A 25437-nucleotide genomic window follows, 5' to 3' on the forward strand; every position below is an offset into this window, starting at 1 on the left:
CCTGCTCTTTGGCTTGGCATTCGTGATTTGTGGACCGTTTTTTTATTATTCTTTAGATTGTTCTTGGGATTTCATTATGTCTGATTTAGAGATTAAGAAATCAGCTATGTTCAGAGTTTGTTCTGTTAGCGATTGTAAGGTGAGGCTACCGAAAGCTGCGGTAGACCCTCACACAGTATGCATGAAGTGTAGGGGGAATGACTGCTCATTTATTAACCCTTGTAGAGAATGTGGTAAATTGAATGAAGAAGAATGGAAGGCGCTTTCTTCTTATTTAAGAAAGCTTGAAAAAGACAAGGTTAGGAAAGCTTCATCTAGGAGTTCTAGTAGGTCTCGCGCTAGTGAGTTTGAAGTTGATAAACCCTGTTGTAGACGTAGCTCCTTTACCAGTTTCAGCCCCTGCTCCCTGCATTGAACCCGAAGATGAGCCTTCGGAAGTGGACACTATGAGAGCCACTATTCGCAGCATGGAGTTGAAGATTAAAGCGCTAGAAGGTAAGAGTGATAGTGATATGTGCAGTGATCCCAGTGCAGTGGAGGGTGCGTCTGATCGGCTCCCTAATGCTTCTAGGCCTAGACCTCTTCCAGACTCCCAGACCCAGTGGAGGAGGAAAGTCGAAAGCCGCAGGAAGGTTAGGGAGAACCCCCACCGGTCAGGCGTCCCCTCGGTAGCGCCTGATGTTCGCTCCCAGGCTACCTTGGATAGCGCCAAGAGAGAAGTCTTACGGCAATGCTTCTCGTCTTCGCCTTCTCCTTCGCCTAAGCGTGGTTGGAGCTCCTCGGAAGCTTCTTGGCCGTCGAAGAGAGCCTGGCAGGCTTCTTCCGCTCTTCCCTCCAGCCCTGAAGTTTTTTCGGAAGATCTTGGATTAGAAGTGAAGAAACCGAGGATTTCGTTGGAGTTTCATTCTCCTAGTAAGGATCGAGCTGCTTCTCCCGTTAAGGACTTTGGGAAATCTCCTGCCCGTATTTTGGCTAGTCTGCAGGCGCAGATTACGGCTCTGGCTGACTCCTTGATTGTGACTTCTCGTCGTAGGAAGGACGTATCGCTCCCGGTAAAGAAGTCCAGGCGCTCTTCTCCAGGTTTACGCTATTCGTCAGTAACCGCCCTCTCTCCAGGATTGGATCGTAGTACGAGGCGCTCTTCAACGGACAGGCGCTCTCCTGCGGGCATCGTTTCTCCGTCGGACGAGGGGCAGGCTTCCTGTAGACGATCCTCCCCCAACAGGGCTCGTCTCGAGACAGGATCTTTCCCGTTGGCAGGCGCCAGGAGCCTGGTAGCCGCTCACCTTCAGGATTCCGCTCTCCTGTGACCAGGCACCCTTCGACAGACAGGCGCTGTTCGCCTAGCAGGCACTCTTCTGTCAACTGCCCTTCGCTTAGCAGGCGCCACGAGCCTGGTAGACGCGCTTCTCCTGCCAGGCGCTCTTCTCCTGATTTTCGCTCTCCTCGAGTTAGGCGCCGGGAGCCTGTCAGACGCCTCTCACCTTGTAGGCGCTCGTCGCCAGAGATTCGCTCTCCTCACAGCAGGCGCCATGAGCCTGATAGGCACTTCTCGCATGGCAGGCGCTCTTCGCCAGGCAGCCGCTCTCCTTTAGAGAGGCGCCATGAGCCTGATAGACGCATTTCGCCTAGTAGGCGCTCTTCGCCAGATTTTCGCCCTGCGTTCGTTAGGCGCCAAGAGCCTAGGGAACGCTCTCATCCTGACAAGAAGGATTTTGCAGGCAGACTTTCAACGGAAATTATGACTTCCCCTGTTAGATGTCAGACGTCTTACAGACGTTCTTCCAAAGATGGACACTCTGCTGAGGACAAGACTGCCTATCCTCGTAAGGATCGTGAAGGATCTTCGGCTGAAGAAGAACAGGATCCCTCGGAAGAAGAAATCCCTAAAGATTCCTGTTTCCTCATACAAGCGGTTAACGGACCTGTTGCTTCAGGAATTCGGAGACGCCCTTTCTCCTGTCGTCCCTCCTTCGCCTCTCTCGCTTTTTTCGACCTCGAAAACTTAGAAGGTTTCATCCTGTGTCAGGATGAAGCCTGCAATCTCTATGAAGAAGGCGCTTAGAGGTTTTGGTGAGTTGCTTCTTTCGAAGGAAGAGAAAGGGAAGACGGTGTTCTCTTTCCCTCCTTCTAAGCTTACTGGAAAGCTAGGGTTCTGGTATGAATCTGGAGAACCCTTGGGCCTCGTTCTTCCCTCATCGGCAGACTCGGACTTCTCTTCCCTGGTGGATTCCTCTCGACGCTCTGCCCTCATGTCTGCCAAGACGACATGGGGGATGAATGAGCTTGACCACCTGTTGAAGGGAATGTTCCGAGTCTTGGAAGTATTCAACTTCCTAGACTGGTCTTTGGGCGTGTTGGCCAAAAAGACGCAGACCCCGGATTCCCTTTCACCTGAGGATCTTAACAGTGTTCTGACGTGTATGGACAAGGCAGTGAGAGAGGGATCGAGCGAAGTCGCTTCCCTTTTCGGAGCGGGAGTAATTAAGAAAAGATCTGTATACTGTTCGTTCCTGACCAGGAAGCCTCGCACTTCTTTCCAGGCTAAGACCAAGAAAGAGACTCCCGTTAGGCAGGAGCCCTTTCGAGGAGTCCCTCCTGCCAAAGCTTCTTCCTCTAGAGGATCTAGACCCGCTAAACAAGGGAAGACCTTCTCTAGATCCATCAGAGGGAAGAAGTAGTGTTCAAGTTCTCCAGACATCAGTGGGTGCCAGACTACTGAAGTTTGCCGATGTCTGGGCCCAGAAAGGGGCAGACAACTGGTCACTCTCGATTGTCCGCAAAGGCTACCTCATTCCCTTCATATCAAGACCTCCGTTGACGACGACTCCGAGGGAGTTGGTAGCCAAGTACAAGGACCCCATCATGAATCAAGCCCTTTCTTTAGCAGTAGATCTTATGCTGGAGAAGGAGGTGATAGAACTAGTGAAAGATCCTCATTCTGCGGGTTTTTACAACAGACAGTTCCTAGTTCCCAAGAGCTCAGGAGGGTGGAGACCGGTTCTGGATGTAAGCGCCCTGAATGTCTTCGTGGAAAAGAGGAAGTTCGCCATGGAGACGACGACTTCAGTGTTGGCGGCTCTTCGTCCAGGGGACTGGATGGTGTCCCTAGATCTTCAGGACGTTTACTTCCATGTGCCTATCCATCCTTCTTCACGGAAGTTTCTCAGATTCATGATGGGAGGGAAGATCTTTCAATTCAGGGCCTTGTGCTTCGGCCTCTCGACAGCCCCTCAAGTTTTCACGGGTTTAATGAAGAATGTAGCGCAGTGGCTACATTTGGAGGGAGTGAGGCTGTCGCTCTATCTCGATGATTGGCTGATCAGAGCAAGCTCACAAGAACGATGTCTGGAGGACCTACAGAAGACACTTACTTTGGCAAGTTCGCTGGGACTTCTGGTGAACTTCCAGAAGTCACAGTTAATCCCCAGTCAAGAGCGGATATATCTGGGGATTCGGATGGTTTCTCCGGATTTTTGGGCATATCAGTCACCAGAGAGGATTGCTCGTTGCCGCGAGAAACTAACGACCTTCCTAGAGAAAGATGCATGCACAGCGAGGGAGTGGATGAGTCTGTTGGGGACACTCTCCTCGCTGGAGCAATTCGTTTCTCTAGGAAGGTTGCATCTCAGACCTCTCCAATTCTTCCTTTAAGAATTGGAGGCGTCTCTCGCAAGATTTGGAGTTCTCCTTCAAGATAACAGAAGGAATCAAGAAGGACCTTCTGTGGTGGGCAGACCCTCTCCGATTTGCAGAAGGTCTGTCTCTACACATGCCGAACCCGAACCAGATTTTGTTTTCCGACGCGTCGGAGACGGGTTGGGGTGCGACCCTAGGGTCAAGAGAAGTGTCAGGCACCTGGGAGGGGGAACAGGTGTCCTGGCACATCAACAACAAAGAGTTGATGGCAGTGTGGTTGGCGTTAAAAGCCTTCAAGCCCCACGTCCGAAATGCTATAGTTCAGGTCAAATCGGACAACACCACAGCCTTGGCTTACATAAGAAAGCAGGGGGGGACCCACTCCTTCTCCCTGTACGAAACAGCAAAGGACCTGCTGTTGTGGTCTCAGGCAAGGAAGATCGTTCTCCTCACCAGGTTCGTACAGGGAGAAAGGAATGTCAAGGCCGACCTCCTCAGCTGGAAGAATCAAGTGCTCCCTTCGGAGTGGACTCTGCACTCAGAAGTTTGCCAAGACCTGTGGAGGTTATGGGGCAGACCTCATATCGACCTTTTTGCGACAGCAAAGAACGCGAGGATAGACCTCTATTGCTCCCCGATCTCAGACCCAGTAGCAGTGTCAGTGGATGCTTTCCTTCTAGACTGGAGAGGTCTGGACGTCTATGCCTTTCCTTCATTCAAGATTCTGGGTCAATCCCTCAGGAAGTTTGCGGCCTCGGAAGCGACAAGGATGACGCTGGTAGCTCCATTCTGGCCGGCTCAAGATTGGTTCACAGAGGTACTGGAATGGTTGGTGGACTTTCCAAGAGCTCTTCCACAAAGAGTAGATCTGCTCAGACAGCCCCACTTCGACAGGTATCACAAAAACCTCCCCGCTCTCAGTCTGACTGGCTTTCGACTGTCAAAAGTCTTGTCAGAGCGAAGGGGTTTTCAGCAAAGGCTGCTAAGGCCTCAGCGAGAAGGCCCTCTACCCTTAAAGTCTACCAGTCGAAGTGGGATGTCTTTCGCCGTTGGTGCAGAAACCAGAAGCTTTCCTCTTCCAGTACCTCTGTGACCCAAATCGCAGATTTCCTGGTATTTCTCAGGGAAAAATGCGGTCTTGCAGTTTCGACCATCAAAGGATATCGGAGCATGTTAGCAGCTGTGTTTAGGCACAGAAACTTAGATATCTCTGACAACAAAGATCTACATGATCTGCTAAGATCTTTTGAAACTTGCAAGAAAGCCTCAACTGAAATTCCAAGCTGGAATCTGGATGTAGTTCTTCGTTTCCTGAGGTCCTCGAAGTTTGAACCACCCCAGTTGGCCTTTTTCAAAGATCTTACGAAGAAGGCTCTGTTTCTTTTGGCTTTAGCATCTGCCAAGAGAGTTAGCGAGCTTCATGCCCTAGAAGGAAGGGTAGGTTTCAAAGGGGATTCCGTGATTTGTTCCTTCCTTCCTTCTTTTCTGGCCAAGAACGAGAACCCCTCAAATCCTTGGCCAAGGAGTTTTGAGGTTCCAGGTTTAGCTCCCCTGGTAGGGGAAGAGCCTGAAAGGACTCTTTGCCCTGTGAGGAGTTTAAGATACTACCTCCAGCGGAAGAAGACTCTTAAGGGCATTAAGGACAGACTATGGTGCTCTGTAAAGGATCCCAGTAGACCATTGTCAAAAAATGCTTTGTCCTTCTTTATTAGAAGTCTAGTGAAGGAAGCACATATGGCTTGCGGTGAGGATCAGTTCAAGCTTTTGAAAGTCAAGGCTCACGAGGTAAGAGCCATTGCTACGTCCTTGCCTTTCAACAAGAATATGTCTCTCCAGAATCTGATGAAAGCAACATTCTGGAGATGCAATTCAGTATTCGCGAACCACTACCTTAGAGACGTCAAGATTACTAATGAAAAGTGCTTCGCGTTAGGCCCGTACGTATCGGCGGATTCGGTGCTGGGGCAGGTAGCTGAAGCACATCCTTTGTAAATTTTTCCCTTGTTGTTTGTATTGTGTTTTTTATGGTTGTTTGAAAGAGGATGCGGGTAAGCTTCTCTTTCTATTTGTAGTACTAACATTAGAATGGTTAAGTGGTCTGGTTTGTGTTAGTGCTCCCTGCATTGGTAGTGGTCAGGCTCGTCATTTAAGAGGGCGAATCCCCGTTGACATGATCTGACTTGGATTCTACTGAGTAAGCGGATATCAAATTCCTTCGGTAGACCCAAAGAGTCTTTTCAGCTGTAGGTCACGCCCTCGCTGTAGCTCTTCAGGCTATGCAGACTAATAGACAGTACCTATGAAGTCTTCAGCCTTATCAGGTAAGAACCAAGGTTTGTTAGTATCCTACAACAGATGTTGTTTCCCCTTTTTCCTTGTTAGCTCTGTCTCTTTCCCTCCACCAAGGGTGTTAATCAGCTAAGTATATATCTGACAGGAAAGTTCATGTACAAAAATGATATTGTTATTTTACAATAAAGTTTTGTACATACTTACCTGGCAGATATATACGATTGATGGCCCTCCCAGCCTCCCCTCAGGAGACAGGTGGAAGAGAAGATATGACTGGAAAGGGGGATTGGTTCATACACCCGCCACCCAGCGGCGGGTAGGGTAGATCACCTGACCTACCTGTCGCGTTTGCCGCGAGTTTTGAATTCTGTTGTGACGTCAGAGACGTAAGCTAAGTATATATCTGCCAGGTAAGTATGTACAAAACTTCATTGTAAAATAACAGTATCATATTACAGTAAAACATTAAACATTAATGATTATGATTCAAAGTATGGAAATTGACAGACCTCTATATGTGTGTGTATTAATATTGTTACTTTTGCTAAGAATTAGCTACCTTAGTTTGAAATGTGTTTTTCTTCACTTTCGGATATTATTTAGGAAATTGATTATATAAATTATTCCATGAAGGGGGGTAATAGTAATAGGTATTATTTGCTTTCAATTAAAATGCGCGGGAGTTGCCAGATCTCACAGATTCCTTGCTATTCAATCTTTAATTGGTTTTTAACCAGTTTTCCAGCTGGCGCTAAGATTATCCTATTGTTAAGTCCGAAGGTTTGTTAGCTATGAAAAATACAAATTGTTTAAAAGTTTTTAATTTTTCAGGGACAAGATCAAGTTAATGAGTGGGCCAATATGACAGGATTTCTGTGTGCACTGGGAGGAGTTTGTCTACTAGGGAAGTCTCCTTCAAGATCGTCTGGAGGCTCTAATTTAGCAGGAGATATTAGAAAGCCTGCTGTGCTTCCAAATACCAATCAGGATATGCAGTATTGCCCTGTAACCCAGTAAGTGATCATACCATTGATGACATGGGTGAACCATTACAGTGTGGATGTTGACTTACTATGGCTTGACAAGTATTTTTTACAAAATGTAATATACTGGTACTACAGTATTAAATAATTTCTCATGTACAGTTGCAGGGCGAGGCTCCATTGCGCCCATTACATGTCAAAATTTGTATCACATTTCCTGCCATGTAATATTCATTTGCATGTTAGACATCTATAAATTGCTGTCAGAAATGATTTAAGGTGATCCGCTTGTTACAGGTTTGTAGGACATCTCCTAAAACTCTTGGTGTGCAATAATGAAAAATATGGCACCCAAATCCAAACACATGTGAAAGAGTTGGTGGGACATGAGATGTCACCTCTGCTGTACCCAATCCTTTTCGACCAGACAAAAGTCATTGTTGATAAATTCTTCGATCAGCAGGGTCAAGTAAGTGTAGTTACTTACATTTTTTTTTTATATCTGTAGCTTAATCATAGCATTTACATTTTTTTTTAATGCTAAGTCTGCTAAATTGTACATCATAGTTTCTATTTACTCTAATTTCACATTGTTTAGGTACATTTTCCTCCTATTTCCATACCCTGTTACATGCTAGTATAAATGTGAGGATCATGACTTGTGATATCACTGCACAGTATGCTTAAAGCATAAGGATTCAGATCTTACCTTTAATAGATTATAGCCCAGTTTATAATGAAATGCACCAACCTTCGGGGTTTCATGCTTGTTCTGTTTTCAGCTGTTAGCAGGTTTATTATGACCACAAAGTATAGTTCTGTTAGTTTAGAGCTATGAATCTGTTAATAATCATACTTCACCTTTTTCAGGTAATTGTTAGTGAATTGAATACACAATTCATAGAACATATAATATTCATCATGAAAAATGTCTTGGAAAATAAGACTGATCATCCTTCTGAGAATTTGGGTGTAACAACTATAGAACCCATGATGTTGGCAATTGTAAGGTGAGTTTTGTTGTTATTTTTATGATTGTAGTTAAGTTGTAGGTTTTTACTGTTATATAGATTTTTTTTATTGGTAGTTAAAGCTGTAGATGAATTGCATAATCTATCCTTTTGTTGATTATGGTATAGACATAGGTAGTCACAAAGCCTGCATTATACCCTGATGGCCCCAGTGACAGGAATGGCTCCCAAACCTTCTAACTTTGGTTGTATACTTGCCATAAAAACTGCTTAGCAATGATAAATAAGACACTTTTTGAAACAGGTACGTGCGCCATCTGGACACCACTGTTCATACATTGCATATCAAAACAAAGCTGTGTCAGCTTGTTGAGGTTATGATGCAGAGAAGGGATGACCTTGCTTTTCGTCAGGAGATGAAGTTTCGTAACAAGATGGTCGACTATCTTACTGACTGGGTTATGGGAAATTCTCATCAGATTGCACCAGCAGGAACTATTGATGTTACTTCTGTGTCCAAGTAGGTCAATTTTAGAACTTTTCTTTCTTTTTCCATTTGAAAGTGTTTTATATTTAAAGTAATTAATTTCTTTTGTTATTTTGAAGCATGTTTATTTGTTGGTTGAGATGACTTTTGTGGGTTTTATTTGATGTTTATTCTGTTAAAATTAATGTATATAATAAATTTATTTGTAGTCAGTATGGAAACTTATTTGAAATAAATAAAATATCTACATATAAAAGTTATGGGTATTAAAATTTTAGTTGTGATGGGATGCCAATGATTTTCATTTGTGCTTAATTGAAGTGTAGCACATTGAACAGCATTTAGTCTTTTAAAACATGGTGGATTGCATGTTTTTATTGTAAATTTGACACTGAATCACATTGTAGACCTTGATAAGGTTTACTTTGGGTTTTGCCTCCTTTTTGTTTTTTTGCTTCATATGATAATTATTATTGATTCATTTTAGATCATAATGGGCATTGAATTATTTGCTCTTCAATAGGTGATGGTTACAGTTGGAGCTAGATAAAGATAGAGAAGTTGGAGAGCTAGATGGGCAAAGTAAAGCTGCAGATAACCTATAGCTATGCTGTTGGTTAACGGGTATCCTCCTTTACAGGGAATCACTCCTTTAGGCCAGCCTTTTGAGAATCTAGAAATTACTCAATGTTTTAGTTAACAGGTGTAGAGTAATAAGAACTATACACTATGCCCCTCCAATAATTCAGCTGTTCAAACAAGAATGGTTTCACTTAGCCTTTTATGCTTTAGTAATTATGGTTTCACTTAGCTTTTTATGTTGGTAATTAGGTTTCACTTAGCTTTTTATGTTGGTAATTAGGTTTCACTTAGCTTTTCATGATTGATAATTATGATTTTTTATCCATTATTTCCAGATTGGAAACTGTATTCTTGTATCTTGTTCCTTTCCAATTTTCTTTCTTAAGATGCCAGCCTACTTTATTCTGTAGATATTTACTCTTAGTATGTGATTGCATAGCACTGAGTTTAATGAGATTCTAAAGTACCACAGCATTTCAAGTGTTGTTCTTTGCAGCACTTTCTTTACCCAAACTATCATAGGTAAATGAGCTTATACTGTCATGTAGTTAATCTTTTTTTACTAAATTTTGAAGAAAAAAATGCCTTCAGTATGTTACTAAATTTTGTGAAAAAACACATTCAGTAAAGCAATGAAATAATATAACAATGAATTTTGTCTTATGACTTAGCTTGTGAAATACTCTTTGTATTGTTGAAATGGTAGTAGAGTTTAATAGAAAAATATTTATGATCACAGCATATATATGCAGTACGACATTACTAGTTACTGCCGAGAGTTAGATCAAGCATGCATGGAGGCTGTTGCTGCACTGCTCCGTGGTCTTCCACTCCAGCCTGAGGAGAGTGATCGAGGAGATCTGATGGAGGCAAAGTCACAGTTATTTCTCAAGTACTTTACTCTTTTCATGAATTTACTCAATGACTGTATGGAAGCTCAGGAAGTCAGTGCGGGCATTAGTGCGGAAAAGCAATACAAGGTAAACATCACCATGTATAAATTATCTTTATAAAAGTTGCATTGTTTTTTTATTAAACAAAAATAGTTTTTTTAATCAAAAAATTATTTTTATACAAAGTCTTTAGCCATAATATTTGCCTTAGTTGTCTAAGAAGAACAAATGGTCAGAATATTAACCAGATGAATACCACTGGAAAGGGCTTGACTATATTGCTTGAAAACAATGTTATTAAAAAATCTTAAAGACCTTGGCTAGATTTTAATTATGTCAGGAAAAGTGTACAGAATAAACAGTGGTAAGAACTTACATCTTCTCAAATCGTGCAAAAGAAATATCCGCGATGAAATTATTATTATGGTAATCATATATGCCAAAGTGCCAGGCATATTATGCTTGTGGTGTTTTTTGTTTAATTGATATTCATGCTGTTGTTTGTGGCTTTTGCAGTCATTACCATTATTGCCAGAAGCTCCCTCCTTTGACAACAGTTTTATTATTTGTAGCAGCCCTATAAGCATATTTATTATTGATATTAGCAGTTTTTTGTTAGAAATGCACAAGCACTATTACATAACAGTGAAGAAATGACTCATCTAGAATATTCATAAATTTTTTGTTTGGTACTTTAAAATTTGAATAGTATCATTAACTTTGGTCTTTATCATGTACTTTATTCACTATGTAACTGGCACTGCTTGTAAGTAAAGAAGGTTAACCTCTTAAGAAAATAATTTCAAACACTAGGAAGATCTGAGTGTAATAACATTTAATGTAACTCACTTTTATGTCATAGTAAATTAGGCAAAGTTTCATTTGTCTCAAAAGATAAATGTTATTTTCAGTCTGAAAAAGATGTAACTCGCCAGCGTGTTCAGCCCGGAAAGCTATCGACTCTACGGAATGCTACTATTCAAGCAATGTCTAATTTACTCTCTGCTAACATTGATTCAGGCCTAATGCATTCCATTGGTTTGGGTTACCACAAAGATTTACAGACTAGAGCTGCTTTCATTGAGGTATGTATCACTGCTAATTATAACTTTGGCGTTGTGTTTAGGATATACTGTAATATTCTGTTCTCTCAAAAATGTTTTCCTCTACTGTAATTCCATGTAATTAATAACTGGAAACTTACACATTAAGGAACTATTGAGAAATGTAGTCTTTAAATGTTTGGTTGTCATTCACAGGTGCTTACAAAAATTCTCCAACAAGGGACTGAATTTGATACATTGGCAGAAACAGTTTTGGCAGATAGATATGAACAGTTGGTGCAGCTTGTGACCATGATTGGTGACAAAGGAGAGCTTCCTATTGCAATGGCCTTAGCATCAGTAGTAGTAACTCCTCAAATGGTAAGCTCCTAACTTTTAGGATTGGAAAGTTAGCTGTAAATTATCTGAGCTGTAAATTATCTGACCGACTATGTCTATTACCTCTGTTGTTGCTTGTTCATCATAATTGAGTGTACATGGACAGATAAAATTCTTGTGACTAGTAGTAATATGCACTAAATATTGGGGAACTGAGCAAAGAATTAAGAATGACATTCATATTGGTGTCCCAATTTTTAAGCAGAGTAGGTTTATTTGCATATAAGATTTAGTACAGATTATGATTCTAATACTAATTTTATATGTTTAATTAAGAAAAAACCTTTAGGTTTTAATTTTACTGGACTGCAAAAAATCCTTTGGAATATTTGATATGCTAAGAAAGAAATGTCTGACTTTTTGCTAAACTCTTTTCAGGATGAACTTGCCCGGGTATTTGTTACGTTATTTGATGCTAAACATCTTCTGTCTCCACTTTTGTGGAATATGTTTTACAAGGAGGTGGAGGTGTCTGATTGTATGCAGACCCTATTTAGGGGAAACTCTTTAGGAAGCAAAATAATGTCCTTTTGCTTTAAGGTAAGTAAAGTCATTTTTAGTGTGCTTTTTTATGAAAAGAAACTGTTAAGTAAATGATGTTATACAATATTTTTGTAGTTATGAAAGGTTATATATTGATTACAAGTTTATCATCAACCATAATATCTTGCAATTGTAAAGTGATTTTTCATAATCATTACTTTTCCTAAATTTTTCATAAAGAGTATAAAATAGAATAAAAAATTTTCCTGATTTCTCCAGCAGACTACATCATAAAACTACATCATAAACTGGACATTTGTTTCTGAATTCCTCTGCTAGAGTATTCCAGATAGCAGGCATTCAGGTTTTCTTAATTTCTCTTCGTTAGATATATGGGGCATCTTACCTGCACAACCTTCTAGAACCTTTGATACGGCCACTGACAGATGACTGCACTCACTCGTATGAAGTAGACCCTGCAAGGTTGGACCCAACAGAAGATGTTGATGCCAACAGAAGAAACTTGATAGCTTTAACACAGAGAGTTTTCGGTGCTATTATTTCCTCCTCAGAAAAGTAAGTTGTCTTAATGTACGTAGGCAGCAAGGACTTTTGCTCTTGCTATACAATTTTACTAAGTTCTTGTAGTCCTTGTAGTATCACAGCATAGCCTTCAGATGATACCTCTGAGTCTAGAAATCTGGCAAATAATTCTTTTAATGTAATGGACATTAAAGCTGGAGAGAATAGAAAAATTTTATGGTGGTAGTGCTTGGTCTTAAAGTTGAAGAGATAGGTTTTACATGTCCAGCTCAGTACTGACTTGAATATTTTGAAAGTTAAATCTCCCAAAGGAGGTTGAGTACACAGGCAAGAGTCCATTATTACAAAACTCAGCTGTATTTATCTATTCCAAGTCTTTGTGAATTTGAAATTTTCTCGACTGGAAATGTAATTGACTCAAATGACTTTCATGTCAATAGGGAAAGTTAAATGTCTAATATAAACATTTTGTTTTCTCTTGTAGATTCCCCCCTCAGTTGAGAAGTATGTGTCACTGTCTGTACCAGGTTTTAAGTAAGAGATTCCCACAATTCCCTCAGAACAATATTGGTGCCGTTGGGACAGTTATTTTTTTACGCTTCATTAATCCTGCTATCGGTGAGTAAGCTTTCTCGTTGGATGGTGAAGCTTTGCAAGGACTTGCTCTGGTGATATTGTAATAGATTTGCAATTGGTAAAGATGAGAAAGTTTATGAGGTGGTGAATAAAAATAGGAAACACGGTAGTCAGAAATTTACTATACCATATGTTTGCATAATTAATCCCCAAATGGTTATCCTTAAGAAACTATTTTTAAGTTTTTAATCAATAGCTTTAATCCTTGGAGTTGGCAAATACACCATAAAACTAATACCATTTTTCTGCTGAAAGTGTCAGTCCCCATACGTTTTGGTTTTCTATGAAGTAAGGATCATTTTTTTCCATAGAAAACCTTGGAAACTGTAATTTAATTAGTAATGATAATGTTATGTCCTGATAAGAACCCTGTGCAGATAATATATTTTAAAGAGTCAGAACTGCCTGAGATGTCCTTAGTAATCCATGTGTTAATTGTGATTTGATTCTATTATCAAAGAATTATAATGCAAGTTTCTTTTCAGTGTCCCCATGTGAAACTGGTATTTTGGACCGGCAGCCTAGTCAGCAAGTGAAACGAGGGTTGATGCTCATGTCAAAAATCTTGCAAAATATTGCAAATCATGTTGAATTCAGCAAAGAGCAACACATGCTTCCTTTCAATGACTTCCTTCGGCAACACTTTGAAGGAGCGAGACGGTTCTTTATTCAGATTGCAAGTGACTGTGAAAGTGTCGAGCAGGCGAGTCACAGTATCTCTTTCATCAGCGATGCTAATGTTCATGCACTCCATAGACTTCTTTGGAATCATCAGGAAAAGATAGGTATGAGAGTAGTTCTCACATTTTTGCTTTTGTGTTGGTCATGATTTTTCCTTAGTGTTCTTTCTTTTAGTAGATATTAGCCATTCTCTCTCTCTCTCTCTCTCTCTCTCTCTCTCTCTCTCTTCTCACTCTAGTCGAATTTTATTGCCCTTCTTTCTCTCTCTCTCTCTCTCTCTCTCTCTCTCTCTCTCTCTCTCTCTCTCTCTCTCCATTTCATTATTTTATATGGCTGTTTCTTAAACCTTCATATTGTTTATTTTTGTGATTAACTATCTTCCCTCATGAGTTAGAAGTTCTCTGGTTAATATTGATTTTGTCCTTTAGTTTTATTGTATTTCCTAAGAAGAGCAACCCTCTATTAAATTTTTAATTCTTACTATATATATCTAAATCTTAAGCTTACATTGCCTGCATTTTTTGTACTGATTGTCATAGATAATTTAAAATGCACAGTATCAACTTTTCTAACTTTAATGTAAGTAAAGTATTTTATAAAAATAGGTTTGTTCATGAAACTTACCTGGCAGATATATATATAAAGATGTATTTCTCCGAAGTCCGACAGAAATTTCAAAACTCCCGGCACACGCAGTGGTCGGCCAGGTGGTTAGTACCCATTCCCGCTGCTGGGAGGCGGGAGTCAGGAACCATTCCCATTTTCTATCCAGATTTTTTCTGTCGCCGGTGCTGATAACAACTGTTTTCAGTACCTCCGTCTAGGATTTTCGAAACTTCTTTGTTACTTAAGTATTCCGTTTGTCTTTTGGTTATTGAACGTGGATCGTGACTAGGCATATGCTGATAGTGGATGGATTTTGTTAACTTGGTTTTGGTTTTTTCTTAACTAAGATGTCTGGGACTAGTTCAACTAGCACCAGTGTGTGTTGTATGGAAGGTTGTAAGGTGAGGCTACCGAAAGGTTCGGTAGACCCACACACAGTATGCACGAATTGTAGAGACCATGTGTGTGTAATAGATGACCGTTGTAAGGAGTGTGAATGTCTCTCTGATTCAGGTTGGAAGGCTTATGAATCCTATGTGCAAAAATTGGAGCGCGATAGGATAAGGAGGTCTTCCTCCAGGAGTGCATCAGTCAGTAGAAGTAAGGGTAGTAAGGTTTCTCCTACTATTCCTTCAGTAGTTTGTGCAACACCTAAATCTGTTGTGCCTTCGGGCCCTGAAAAATCTGTGGAGGTCAATGCCCTATGTACGATTCTAGAGTCATTACGAAATCTAGAATCTAAAGTGCTTGCTTTGGAGGGTAAAAGCAGTGTTAATGAAGTGAAGTGCAGTGAAAGTGCCCCCAGTGTTGTGGAGGTGGCATCAGATCGGCCCTATAATGCCTCTAGGCCTGGACCTCTGTCGAACTCCCAGGACCAGGGAGACGGACATGTAGAAAGCCGAAGGAGGGTTATGGGGAACTCCCACCGATCTGGCGTCCCTTCGGCAGATCCTGTCGACGATCTCCAGGCTGCCAAAGAGCGCGCTCGTGCGCGTATCCTCCGCGAGTGCTTTTCGTCTTCGGAGGCGTCCTCCCCGCAAAGGAGTTGGAGCTTTGGGGGACACTCGCGTCCTCTGAAAAGAACTAAGATGTCAGATGTCGCACAGGCGGCCGTCGTCAGTAGTTTCTCAGAGGAGGACGCAGAACGTCCTTTCGCTCCTTCTGCTTTGCGGTCTGCGCCTTTTTATGTGGACTACTCTCCACCGCAAAAGAGAGCAAAGACGCAAGTTGTCGCACAGGCGGCCAGCGTTTTTGGTCTCAGGGAGGAGGACGCTTCACGTCCTTTCTCTTCTGCTGCTTTGCAGTCTTCGCCAGAGAGTTTTGCGGCATTGACGTTACAAAAGAGAACCAGGACGTCATCCGACGATGACGCCTTTGAGCGCCCCAGTCGCTCCAAGAAGAGAACTGAGTCGGTCCGTGTGAGAAGGAATAGGGCTTCCCCTCGCCTTCTCACAGGATCAGCTTTTCACCTGAAAAGGAATCGTCTCCAACTAAAAGAGTCATCCGTTCGATGCAACAACAACTGGCTTCGTTGCTGGCTGAGAGAGAGGTAGAACCGCGTCGTAGAAGAAAAGATGATAGATTGCCGATCAAAAGATCTAAGCGGTCTCCCGCTTCTTCGGATCGCTCTTCTCTTTCACCAGTGGCTACGCCCTCTAGATTTCGTGCAGCTCACTTGCAGCTGGGTAAAGAGCGCGAGGAACTTCCTCCGAAAGATTTGTATATCGAGAGGAAGAAAACTCGCCCTACTTTTCGAAGCGTTCCTCTCTCTTCTCATAGGGGCTCGCTTTATTCGAAGATTGACGTTCTTTCTGCTGCGAAGCAAGGCGGTTTGCAAGCTGAGAATCAGGATATGGACGCTAAGCTGGACGCTTATATGGACGCCAAGCGTGGCGCTCAGCGGAGTGCTAAGCGTGACGCTCCGTCGGACGTCAAGCGTGACGCTCGGCTGGACGCTAGGTGTGACGCTCGGCTGGACGTCAAGCATGACGCTCGGCTGGACGCCAGGTGTGGCGCTCGGATGGACGCCGAGTGTGACAAGTTTACGAACACCTGTACAGATGTTATGAATGACGTTTTGTTGGACACTCATCAGGCCTCACAACCTATTTGTCCGGACGCTCGCCTACACTCTTAACATTTGTAGACCCTCCCATCGAGAGATTGTTCAGGAAACAAACACTTCTATTCCTGAACCTATAGATACTAATATACAGAACGCACCTAGTACGTCACAGCAGCGCTCTTCATCAAAGATTGGACCGAAAGGGCTTCTACCACCTTCTTCGGGAGACCCCTCTGCCGCTCCTACAGAAGAAGGAGGATTGAGTAATATTTCAGAAGAAACAGACGAGGATCAACCTTCTACGTCAGTTTCTTCTGATTATCAAGTATTAGTTCGCTTGCTTCAGGCTTCTTTTGGAGACGAATTCCAACCTGCAGCTCCTCGCTCTCCTCCTTCTCAGTTTTCATTGTCGAAAACTAGCAAGACTCCTGGTTTTGTGTAGATGACGAAGTCTCTTTCAACTAAAAGAGCTTTCAAAAAGGTTCAAGATTGGATGGAGTCGTGGAAAGCACAGGGAAAGTCTTCTTTTGCCCAGCCTCCTTCAAGACTATGCGGCAAGGCAGGCATTTGGTACGAGACAGGCGAAGATGTCGGTTTAAGAGCTCCCGCATCTGCGCAAGGTGATTTTGCCAGTCTAGTCGACGCACCAAGGAGGTCTCTCCTTTCGTCAGCAAAAGTAGCGTGGACTCCTGGTGAAATAGACCACCATCTTAAAGGCCTTTTTCGGACAATAGAAGTGTTCAATTTCTTGGACTGGTGCTTGGGACTGCTAGACACAAAGGCTCGTAGTCAAGATTCAATTAGCCTGGGGGAGCTATCCAGCGTTCTTGCGTGTATGGATAAGGCCGTCAAGAGATGGTTCAGAGGAATTAGCTTCACATTTTTGTGCAGGGCTCTTAAAAAAGAGAGCTCTCTACTGCAAATTCACTGCGAAGTCACTATCTCCAGCACAGAGGGGCAGATTTGCTTTTCGCCCCTCTCTCGAACCATCTCTTTCCCCAGGCTATGATTAAAGATGTAGCTGGCAGTCTTCAAGAAAAAACTACTCAGGACCTCTTAGCGCAATCTTCTAGACGTCCTGTAGTTCCTTCAACTTCTGCAAGAACACAGTTTTCCAAGAAAATAAAGCCCTTTCGAGGTGGGGCTTCCTCGAGACCTCCTCCTCGAGGAAAGAGGCCTTGCCAGAGGTAGAGCCCCGTCTAAACCAAAGGGAAGAAATGATGAATGTAGTCCTTCAGGCACCAGTAGGAGCCAGGCTTCAGTTATTTGCAAAACCCTGGAGAAAGATAGAGGCGGACACCTGGTCGCTCAATGTCATCGAGCGAGGATACAAAATACCATTCCTGAAGTCGCCTCCGCTGTGCACGACGCCCAGGGATCTATCACCTTCGTACCAGCTGGAAAAACAACAGATCTTGTTCGATCTGCTCGAACAAATGCTCGAGAAGAATGCAATAGAACAGGTAGACGACCTTCAATCCCCGGGTTTCTACAACAGGTTATTCCTGGTACCGAAACAGTCGGGAGGTTGGAGGCCAGTTTTAGATGTGAGCAGTCTAAATCTTTTTATAGAGAGACAGAGGTTCAAGATGGAGACACCTCAGTCAGTGCTTGGGGCCTTAAGACAAGGCGATTGGATGGTGTCGTTAGACCTTCAAGACGCATATTTCCACGTCCCGATTCATCACCAATCGAGGAAGTATCTGCGTTTTGTCATGAAGGGAAGTTTTCCAATTCAGAGCTCTTTGCTTCGGATTGAGTACGGCACCAATGATCTTCACAGTTTTAATGAAGAATGTGGCGAGGTGGCTTCATCTTACAAACGTCAGGATCTCTCTATATCTAGACGACTGGCTCATTCGCGCATCATCAAAAGAAAAGTGTCTGAAGGACCTTCAATCAACCTTAACTCTAGCGAAGTCCCTGGGACTTCTGGTGAATTTCGAAAAGTCACAACTGATCCCCACACAGTCCATCGTGTATCTGGGGATTCAGATGGATTCAGTGGCTTTTCGAGCTTTTCCGTCCCAGGGACGTCAACAACAAGGATTAGACAAAATATCAGTCTTCTTAAGGAAAGAATCATGCTCGGTGAGGGAATGGATGAGTCTGCTGAGGACCATTTCTTCGCTGGAGAAGTTTTTTTCCTTGGGAAGACTACATCTCAGACCTCTCCAGTTTTTCCCGAAAGAGAATTGGAAGGACAAAGAAAATTTAGATGCAATTTGAAGAATTCCGAGAGAAGTAAAGGATCACCTAAAGTTGTGGCTCGATCCTTTAAAACTTTTGGAAGGAGTATCCCTCAAACTTCGGAGCCCTGACCTAGTGTTGTTCTCCGACGCATCCAACACGGGGTGGGGAGCTACACTAGGGGGGGAAGAAGTGTCAGGCACCTGGAGAGGGGAACAGTTCTTTGAGATTTATGTACCAGTACACCTGTTCCCCTCTCCAGGTGTACTGGCACATAAATCTCAAGGAACTAGCGGCCATATACTTGGCTCTACAATTGTTCGAAGACAAAGTCTCACTCAAGATAGTTCAGATAAATTCGGACAACACCACAGCTCTGGCATACATCAAAAAAACAAGGAGGGACTCACTCTCGATCATTGTTCAACCTAGCGAGAGAGATCTTGTTGTGGGCGAAAACGCAAAACGTAACGATTCTGACGAGATTCGTTGCAGGCGTGGAGAACGTCCGTGTGGATCTCCTCAGTCGGCAAGGTCAACTGCTGCCGACCGAGTGGATTCTACATCAGGAGGTGTGCCAAGAGCTGTGGAAGTTGTGGGGACGTCCTCTAGTAGACGTCTTTGCGACATCAAGGACAAAGAGGCTTCTGCTGTACTGCTCCCCGGTGCTCGATCCGAGAGCAATAGCAATAGATGCCCTTCTCTGGGACTAGACAGGGATGGATCTGTACGACTTTCCCCCGTTCAAGATCCTGGGAGAAGTGATGAGAAAATTTGCGACTTCAGAAGGGACGAGAATGACGTTAATCGCCCCTTACTGGCCGACAAAAGAATGGTTCACAGAGGTCATGTCCTTCGTAGTAGACTTCCCGAGGACACTGCCTTCGAGGACAGATCTACTCAAACAGCCCCACTTCGAGAGGTACCACAAAAACCTCCCTGCTCTGAGCCTAGTCTGACTGCATTCAGACTATCAAAAAGTTGGCCAGAGCGAGAGGTTTTTTTCAAGACCTGTGGCAAGAGCTATTGCCAATGCAAGAAGGGCTTCCACTCTTGCAGTGTACCAATCAAAGTGGGCTACGTTTAGGAGTTGGTGCAGAAGGAAGGGCATTTCCTCTACCACGACCTCTGTGAGCCAAATAGCGGACTTTTTATTTTACCTAAAGAACGACTTGAAGCTTGCGGTCTCGACAATCAAAGGCTACAGAAGTGTGCTGTCTGTAGTCTTTAGACATAGAGGAATTGATTTGGCAAATGACAAAGACATTCACGATCTATTAAGGTCTTTCGAAACTACAAAGATTCCTCAACCTAAATTACCGTCTTGGAATTTGGACGTAGTCCTTAAATTCCTAATGTCCAGTCGGTTTGAACCGCTTCAAGATGCATCGTTAAGAGATCTTACTAAGAAAACTGTTTTCCTAACCGCTCTGGCGACGGCGAAGAGGGTTAGCGAAATTCAAGCTTTTAGCAAGCATATTGGATTTAAGGGGCATAATGCAGTCTGCTCATTAAGCCCGACGTTTCTAGCTAAAAATGAGAATCCTTCCAACCCTTGGCCCAGAAGTTTTGAGATTAAGGGTATGGGGGAAATCATTGGACGAGAATCAGAGAGAGTCCTGTGTCCTGTCAGGGCTCTAAAGATTTATTTGCGGAAAACGAAGGAATGTCAAGGTCCTTCTAACAACTTATGGTGTTCGGTCAAGAGACCAGAGTTACCTATGTCGAAGAATGCTCTGGCCTTCTTCTTGAGGGACACCATTAGACAGGCGCATTCATCTTGCGAAGACAGTGATATTAAGCTGTTGAAAGTGAATGCCCACGAAGTGAGGGCTATATCTACCTCGGTAGCCTTCCAAAAGAATATGGCACTCAATGACATTCTGAGTGCCACTTTTTGGCGCAGCAACTCGGTGTTCGCTTCACACTACCTGCGGGATTTGAAGACGACATACAAGAACTGTTATGCGCTTGGACCATACGTCGCCGCAGACACTTTGTTGGGGGCAGGAAGTAGCACTCATCCTACTCTGTAGAAAATGGGTAGGTGAGTTTTTTAAAGGTTTATTTTGATTTATGGTTGTAAGGTCGCCCGCCTGAGCCGGACTTCCTTTCCTTTAGCCTAATTAATGTGGGAATTAAATTTGTTAGGCTGGTCAGGTGGTGGTTTTTTGCTTCGTTGCCCTCATAGTATGGTCAAAATGGTCTAGTCACATTGTGGTCACGCTCCCGTTGACAGATCATCTAGAAAATCACCATGCTATTCTAGGTCACTACCTTGCTGGAGACTCTAGTAAAGCATTAGCAGACTTGGGTGACAGTAATCACGAAGTCAACTATGCTAACAGGTAAGGAACCAAGATGTCTATCATCTGCATGTAATGTGTTTCCAATATCCTTTTCTGTCTCTCCCTACCTCCAAAGGTGGGATTCAGCTATATATATATCTGCCGGGTAAGTTTCATGGACAAAATGATATTGTTAAGATACAATAAAGTTTGTTCATACTTACTTGGCAGATATATATAATCAAAGTACCCACCCACCTCCCCTCAGGAGACAGTGGGAATAGAAAATCTGGATAGAAAATGGGAATGGTTCCTGACTCCCGCCTCCCAGCGGAGGGAATGGGTACTAACCACCTGGCCGACCACTGCGTGTGCCGGGAGTTTTGAAATTTCTGTCGGACTTCGGAGAAATACAGCTTTATATATATCTGCCAGGTAAGTATGAACAAACTTTATTGTATCTTAACAATATCATTTTTCTTCAGTTTTGGGGGTGTATGTACTTTAAATGGTATGGAGGAATTATGGAGTTCCATTTGACAACGTCTGTGAGAGAGAGAGAGAGAGAGAGAGAGAGAGGGGGGGGGGGGGGTGCGGTAATTGGTGGTTAGATGGTTAACGACTGAATTGGCTGTTGGTGGGTTCTGGGTTGTCTGCTGGTGCTGTTGGAGATCAGAGTTCTGTGTTTTGAGTGAGTCTTTTTGGTCAGTCTTTAGCCAGGAGCTGTAATAGTAAGTAGTGTTGGCAGCAGTCTAGTGAAGGCATTGGAATTTGCTTGAGTTGTGTTTTGTTGTTATTTATTATTGAGTTTGGTGTTGTTGCTTAGAGTTGTTGTGATTTTTTGTGCTGTTTGTGCAGTGTTCTTTTGTTGTGTTGTTAAGTTTTTGTTGTTATATATGAGGTTGTGGTTGTGTTCCTTGGTTGTTTGCTGTGTTGTTGGGTTGTGGTTGTGTTTCTTGGTTGTTTGCTGTGTTCTTGAGTTGTGGTTGTGTTCCTTGGTTGTTGTTGTTGGGTTGCAGTCCTTGGGTGTTGTGTTGTTGAGTTGTGGTCCTTGGTTGTTGTTGTTGTGTTGTTGGGTTGTGGTTCTTGGTTTGTTCATATACAGAACAAACCTTCGGTCTTAACATTAGGATTTACTAGTGCCAAGCTGGAAACCGGTAGAATTAAAATTACACTTGTGAGATCCAGGGACTATTGGCATCTATACCAGGTCACGGGGCATGTATACCCAGAATGCCCTCGGCGTCCTGTGACCCATCAGTTATTTTCCTACCGCCTTTAAGATAAGACTTGTTTACTGTCTATCTGATTTAAAGCCGGTTTTAATTTGCCCATTTTTTATCCATTTCATTTTTCATTTTCTTATTACTTTTTCTTTCTCCGAGTGTGCACAGTGTGAGTGTGATCAGTAAGAGTGTATAAGTGGTATGATGGAGCTTTTTGCCTCACCATCGGGATCGTCTGCCGTTTCGAAGAGGAGACAAAGGAAATGCCCCGGAGTCAGTGGCTTTCCATGTTCTAGATTTCTAACTTCGGTGTTGACGGTATGATAATAGATCCAGATGCAAGGGACAGGAATGGTTTAGGAGCATGGATGGTTCTCCATCTTCCGTAGTATAATAAACCATGGCATCGTACGAACACCCAGTGGGGGAAACCAATAGATTCTCAAATATCTTTGGTTCAAGAGTTATAGTCCATTGTCTTAGAATACACATACTATTCGGAAATGGATAAAGGTGGCAAACTCCCAGTCAGTTATAAAGACTTACCTCCCACCAATAAGTAAGTCTATCCTATTGTTAAGACTGAAGGTTTGTTCCGTATATGAACAAATGACAAATTTTCAAACAATTTGTATTTTTCATAACTAACAAACCTGAGGTCTTAACAGGTAAAGGCCCACCTCGAACCACCCCTCTAGCAGTCTAAACTGGGTTAGAAATATAACTGATGGGTCACAGGATGCCGAGGGCATTCTGGGTATACATGCCCCGTGACCTGGTATATATGCCAATAGTCCCTGGATCTCACAAGTGTAATTTTAATTCTACCGGTTTCCAACTTGGCGCTAGTAAATCCTAATGTTAAGACCTCAGGTTTGTTAGTTATGAAAAATACAAATTAGTTACAAATTTGGTATTTTTGTGTTGTTGTTGTTGGTATCTCAGTGACCTTGACCAGCGGACAGCACAGCATAGCTTGGAGTGTCTGGAGTGGTTGGTAAGTACATGTGTTTGAGTGTTTTTGTGTGTGTGTGTGTTTGTTTGTTTGTAGGTATAGGTCAATTGTCCTGCGTGTATGCTGTAGTGTAGCGAGGAAAGTGTGACAGAGGTGAGTTTGGCAGCTGGATTGATTAGGTTTATGTGGGGGGGATTTGCCACTTGTTTTTTTAAGCTTGTGATCCCACCACAATAGAGAAATTGCTCTTGGCAGAAAAGTCTATAACAAATATTGGAGTTCAACAATATAATGAATTAAAACAGTATAAAATATTATTTGTTCCGATACGTTATACAAACCATCGGTCCTTTAACAATAGGAAGGTAACTAGCGGCAGCTGGAACGGTTGTAAGCTTCGAACAAGGGAGTGTACGGTAGTTAACTGCTTGTCCGACAGTGCTCGCGCCGCATGCCTGAGAGGTGAAGAATCACTTTTGCTTTCGGCCGTGTGGTGTGAGGACGTTGTTCGCCATCGCTCTCTGCCCGCTACATCGTCGTATGCTTGGATTATATTATTCTTTTACTGGTTTGTTTGGTTGTGAAAGTGAAAATCGTAAGTACTTATTTTCATTTTTCATTGATTAATTGATCGATATGGATCAAGAAATGGAGCTTTCGCCGCGCCCCCGGTCGCCCGTAGAGTGTGTCCCTGGATGGAGGGGCGTAAATGCGGCGGCTTTCGCTCTTTTGTTGATATTGATCCACATGAATTATGTACTCGGTGCCGAGGGCGTGAATGCTCTCGGGCCGAGCCATGTGTAATATGTGTGAATTGGTCGGAGGTGCAGTGGGGCTTGTATGAGGGTAGGAAGAAACGAAGGCCTGCCAAGGAGTCGTCGGAAAGCTCTCCAGCGACTCCATTGGTTACTGATACCTTGTCTTCTTTCCTACCCCCTGCTCAGCTCCCACATATGGCACCTTCCCCGGGGGGGGGCGGCGGTTTCGGAGTCCTTCTCCTCACTTGATCCGTCAAGTGTAGAGGAGGGCGCTCGTTACCCTGACGTACAATTGTATTTGGGGTCTTCCGTCTGCTCGGGGTGGGGCTCGTCTCCCCCCAAGCGAGAGGGAACCCCTCATGTTTACCCGACCGTTGCTTCCGCAGGTGCATCTTCCGTGGGAGACGACCTTGGACAGGTGTGGTCGTCACTGGGACTGCAGGGCGTGCCAAGTACCCAGGGGCTTATTCAGTGTCTTGCGGGGTCTGGGGCGGTGACCACCACCACTACCACGATCTCTACCCCAGGGTACGCCCCCCCTCCTCACCTGGTGTATACTCCCCATGTGATGTCGGTGACGCCAACAGCCGCCATACAAGGGCTGATCGCTACCGTACCGAGGAGGGTCGTGCCACCTCCGCCTGGGTTCTTCGTGCTGCCTACCCCAGACTTCCGCTGCCCTAAAAGCTCACCCCTTGACCTGCTACCGGTACCCAGGATGTCGTTGGCTGAAGCTAAGCCTCCTGGTTTACCTGACTTGCCTGCCGTACCTGCCGCTACTGCTGTTCCTGCTGCTGGCCCTGCCGCTCTTGCCGCTCCTGCTGTTCCCGCTGTTCCCACTCCTGCCCACGTTGTTCCAGTCCACGGTGTTGCTGCCCCGGACGCAGGTCCTTCCGGACAGGTGCAGCCGGGCCGTGTTGCTTTGGCAGTTGCCCCGGCTCTGTCCTGGATGGAGGATCTGATGTCTGTCCTGCGAGAGCTGATGAAGAAGAAGAGGAGGAGGAAGGTGTCGTCGTCGTCTTCATCGTCTTCTTTGCCGTCTGCTGCTGCCTCTTTCCCTTCGACTTCTAAGGCTCCCAAGCCGAAGAAGAAGAAGGCTGCCTCCTCCCCCCCTAAGAAGGCTCCCTCGGGAACTTCTAAGGGCCCGTCCCACTCCGGTGGGACAGGGGGTCCTTCTGCTGGTTCGCCCTGCGCCAGGACCGCGGCACGGAGCAGAAGGCTGGCGAGAGCCGCTCAGGTGACTCTCGCCAGGCCAGCGGCCGCCCTCACAGCGACCAGCTGGTAACACGGGTTGACGTGACTGTCTCTGACCGGCCACGGGCTGAGGCTGGGAAGAGGTCCCCCCGATCGTTGGTGCCAGCCTCAGCTGGTACCAGCTGTTCGAGCGCCTCAGCGGCGTAGTTGGTATGGTATTAGCGTTCCACCTCGGTGGTCGCGGGTTAGATTCTCGGCCATTCCGTTGAGGAGTGAGAGATGTGTATTTCTGGTGATAGAAGTTCACTCTCGACGTGGTTTGGAAGTCACTTAAAGCCGTTGGTCCCGTTGCTGAATAACCACTGGTTCCATGCAACGTAAAAGCATCATACAAACAAACAAACAAAACGCGCCGCGAGGACACGCACCGGTCTCACCGCGACAGTGATCTCTGCAGGTCCCCTGACCGCCGCTCCCACAGGGACCGGGTGGATAGGGGGACCAGCAGAAGCTCATCTGACGC

At 44.1% G+C, this 25437-nt stretch overlaps 1 protein-coding gene across 1 annotated transcript in view; it reads left to right on the forward strand.

The window, feature by feature from the left end:
- Positions 1 to 25437, forward strand: part of LOC135200618 (neurofibromin-like) — a 369381-nt gene that overhangs the window by 59909 nt on the left and 284035 nt on the right. Inside the window, 11 exon segments of the mRNA XM_064229231.1 lie at positions 6763 to 6944; positions 7212 to 7383; positions 7785 to 7924; positions 8190 to 8405; positions 9694 to 9934; positions 10759 to 10932; positions 11107 to 11271; positions 11668 to 11829; positions 12161 to 12348; positions 12800 to 12933; positions 13437 to 13736. Of these exon segments, the coding sequence (XP_064085301.1) occupies positions 6763 to 6944; positions 7212 to 7383; positions 7785 to 7924; positions 8190 to 8405; positions 9694 to 9934; positions 10759 to 10932; positions 11107 to 11271; positions 11668 to 11829; positions 12161 to 12348; positions 12800 to 12933; positions 13437 to 13736 (2074 nt within the window).

Source organism: Macrobrachium nipponense, chromosome 27, assembly GCF_015104395.2.
Source record: "Macrobrachium nipponense isolate FS-2020 chromosome 27, ASM1510439v2, whole genome shotgun sequence".
NCBI classification, from domain to species: Eukaryota; Metazoa; Arthropoda; class Malacostraca; order Decapoda; family Palaemonidae; genus Macrobrachium; species Macrobrachium nipponense.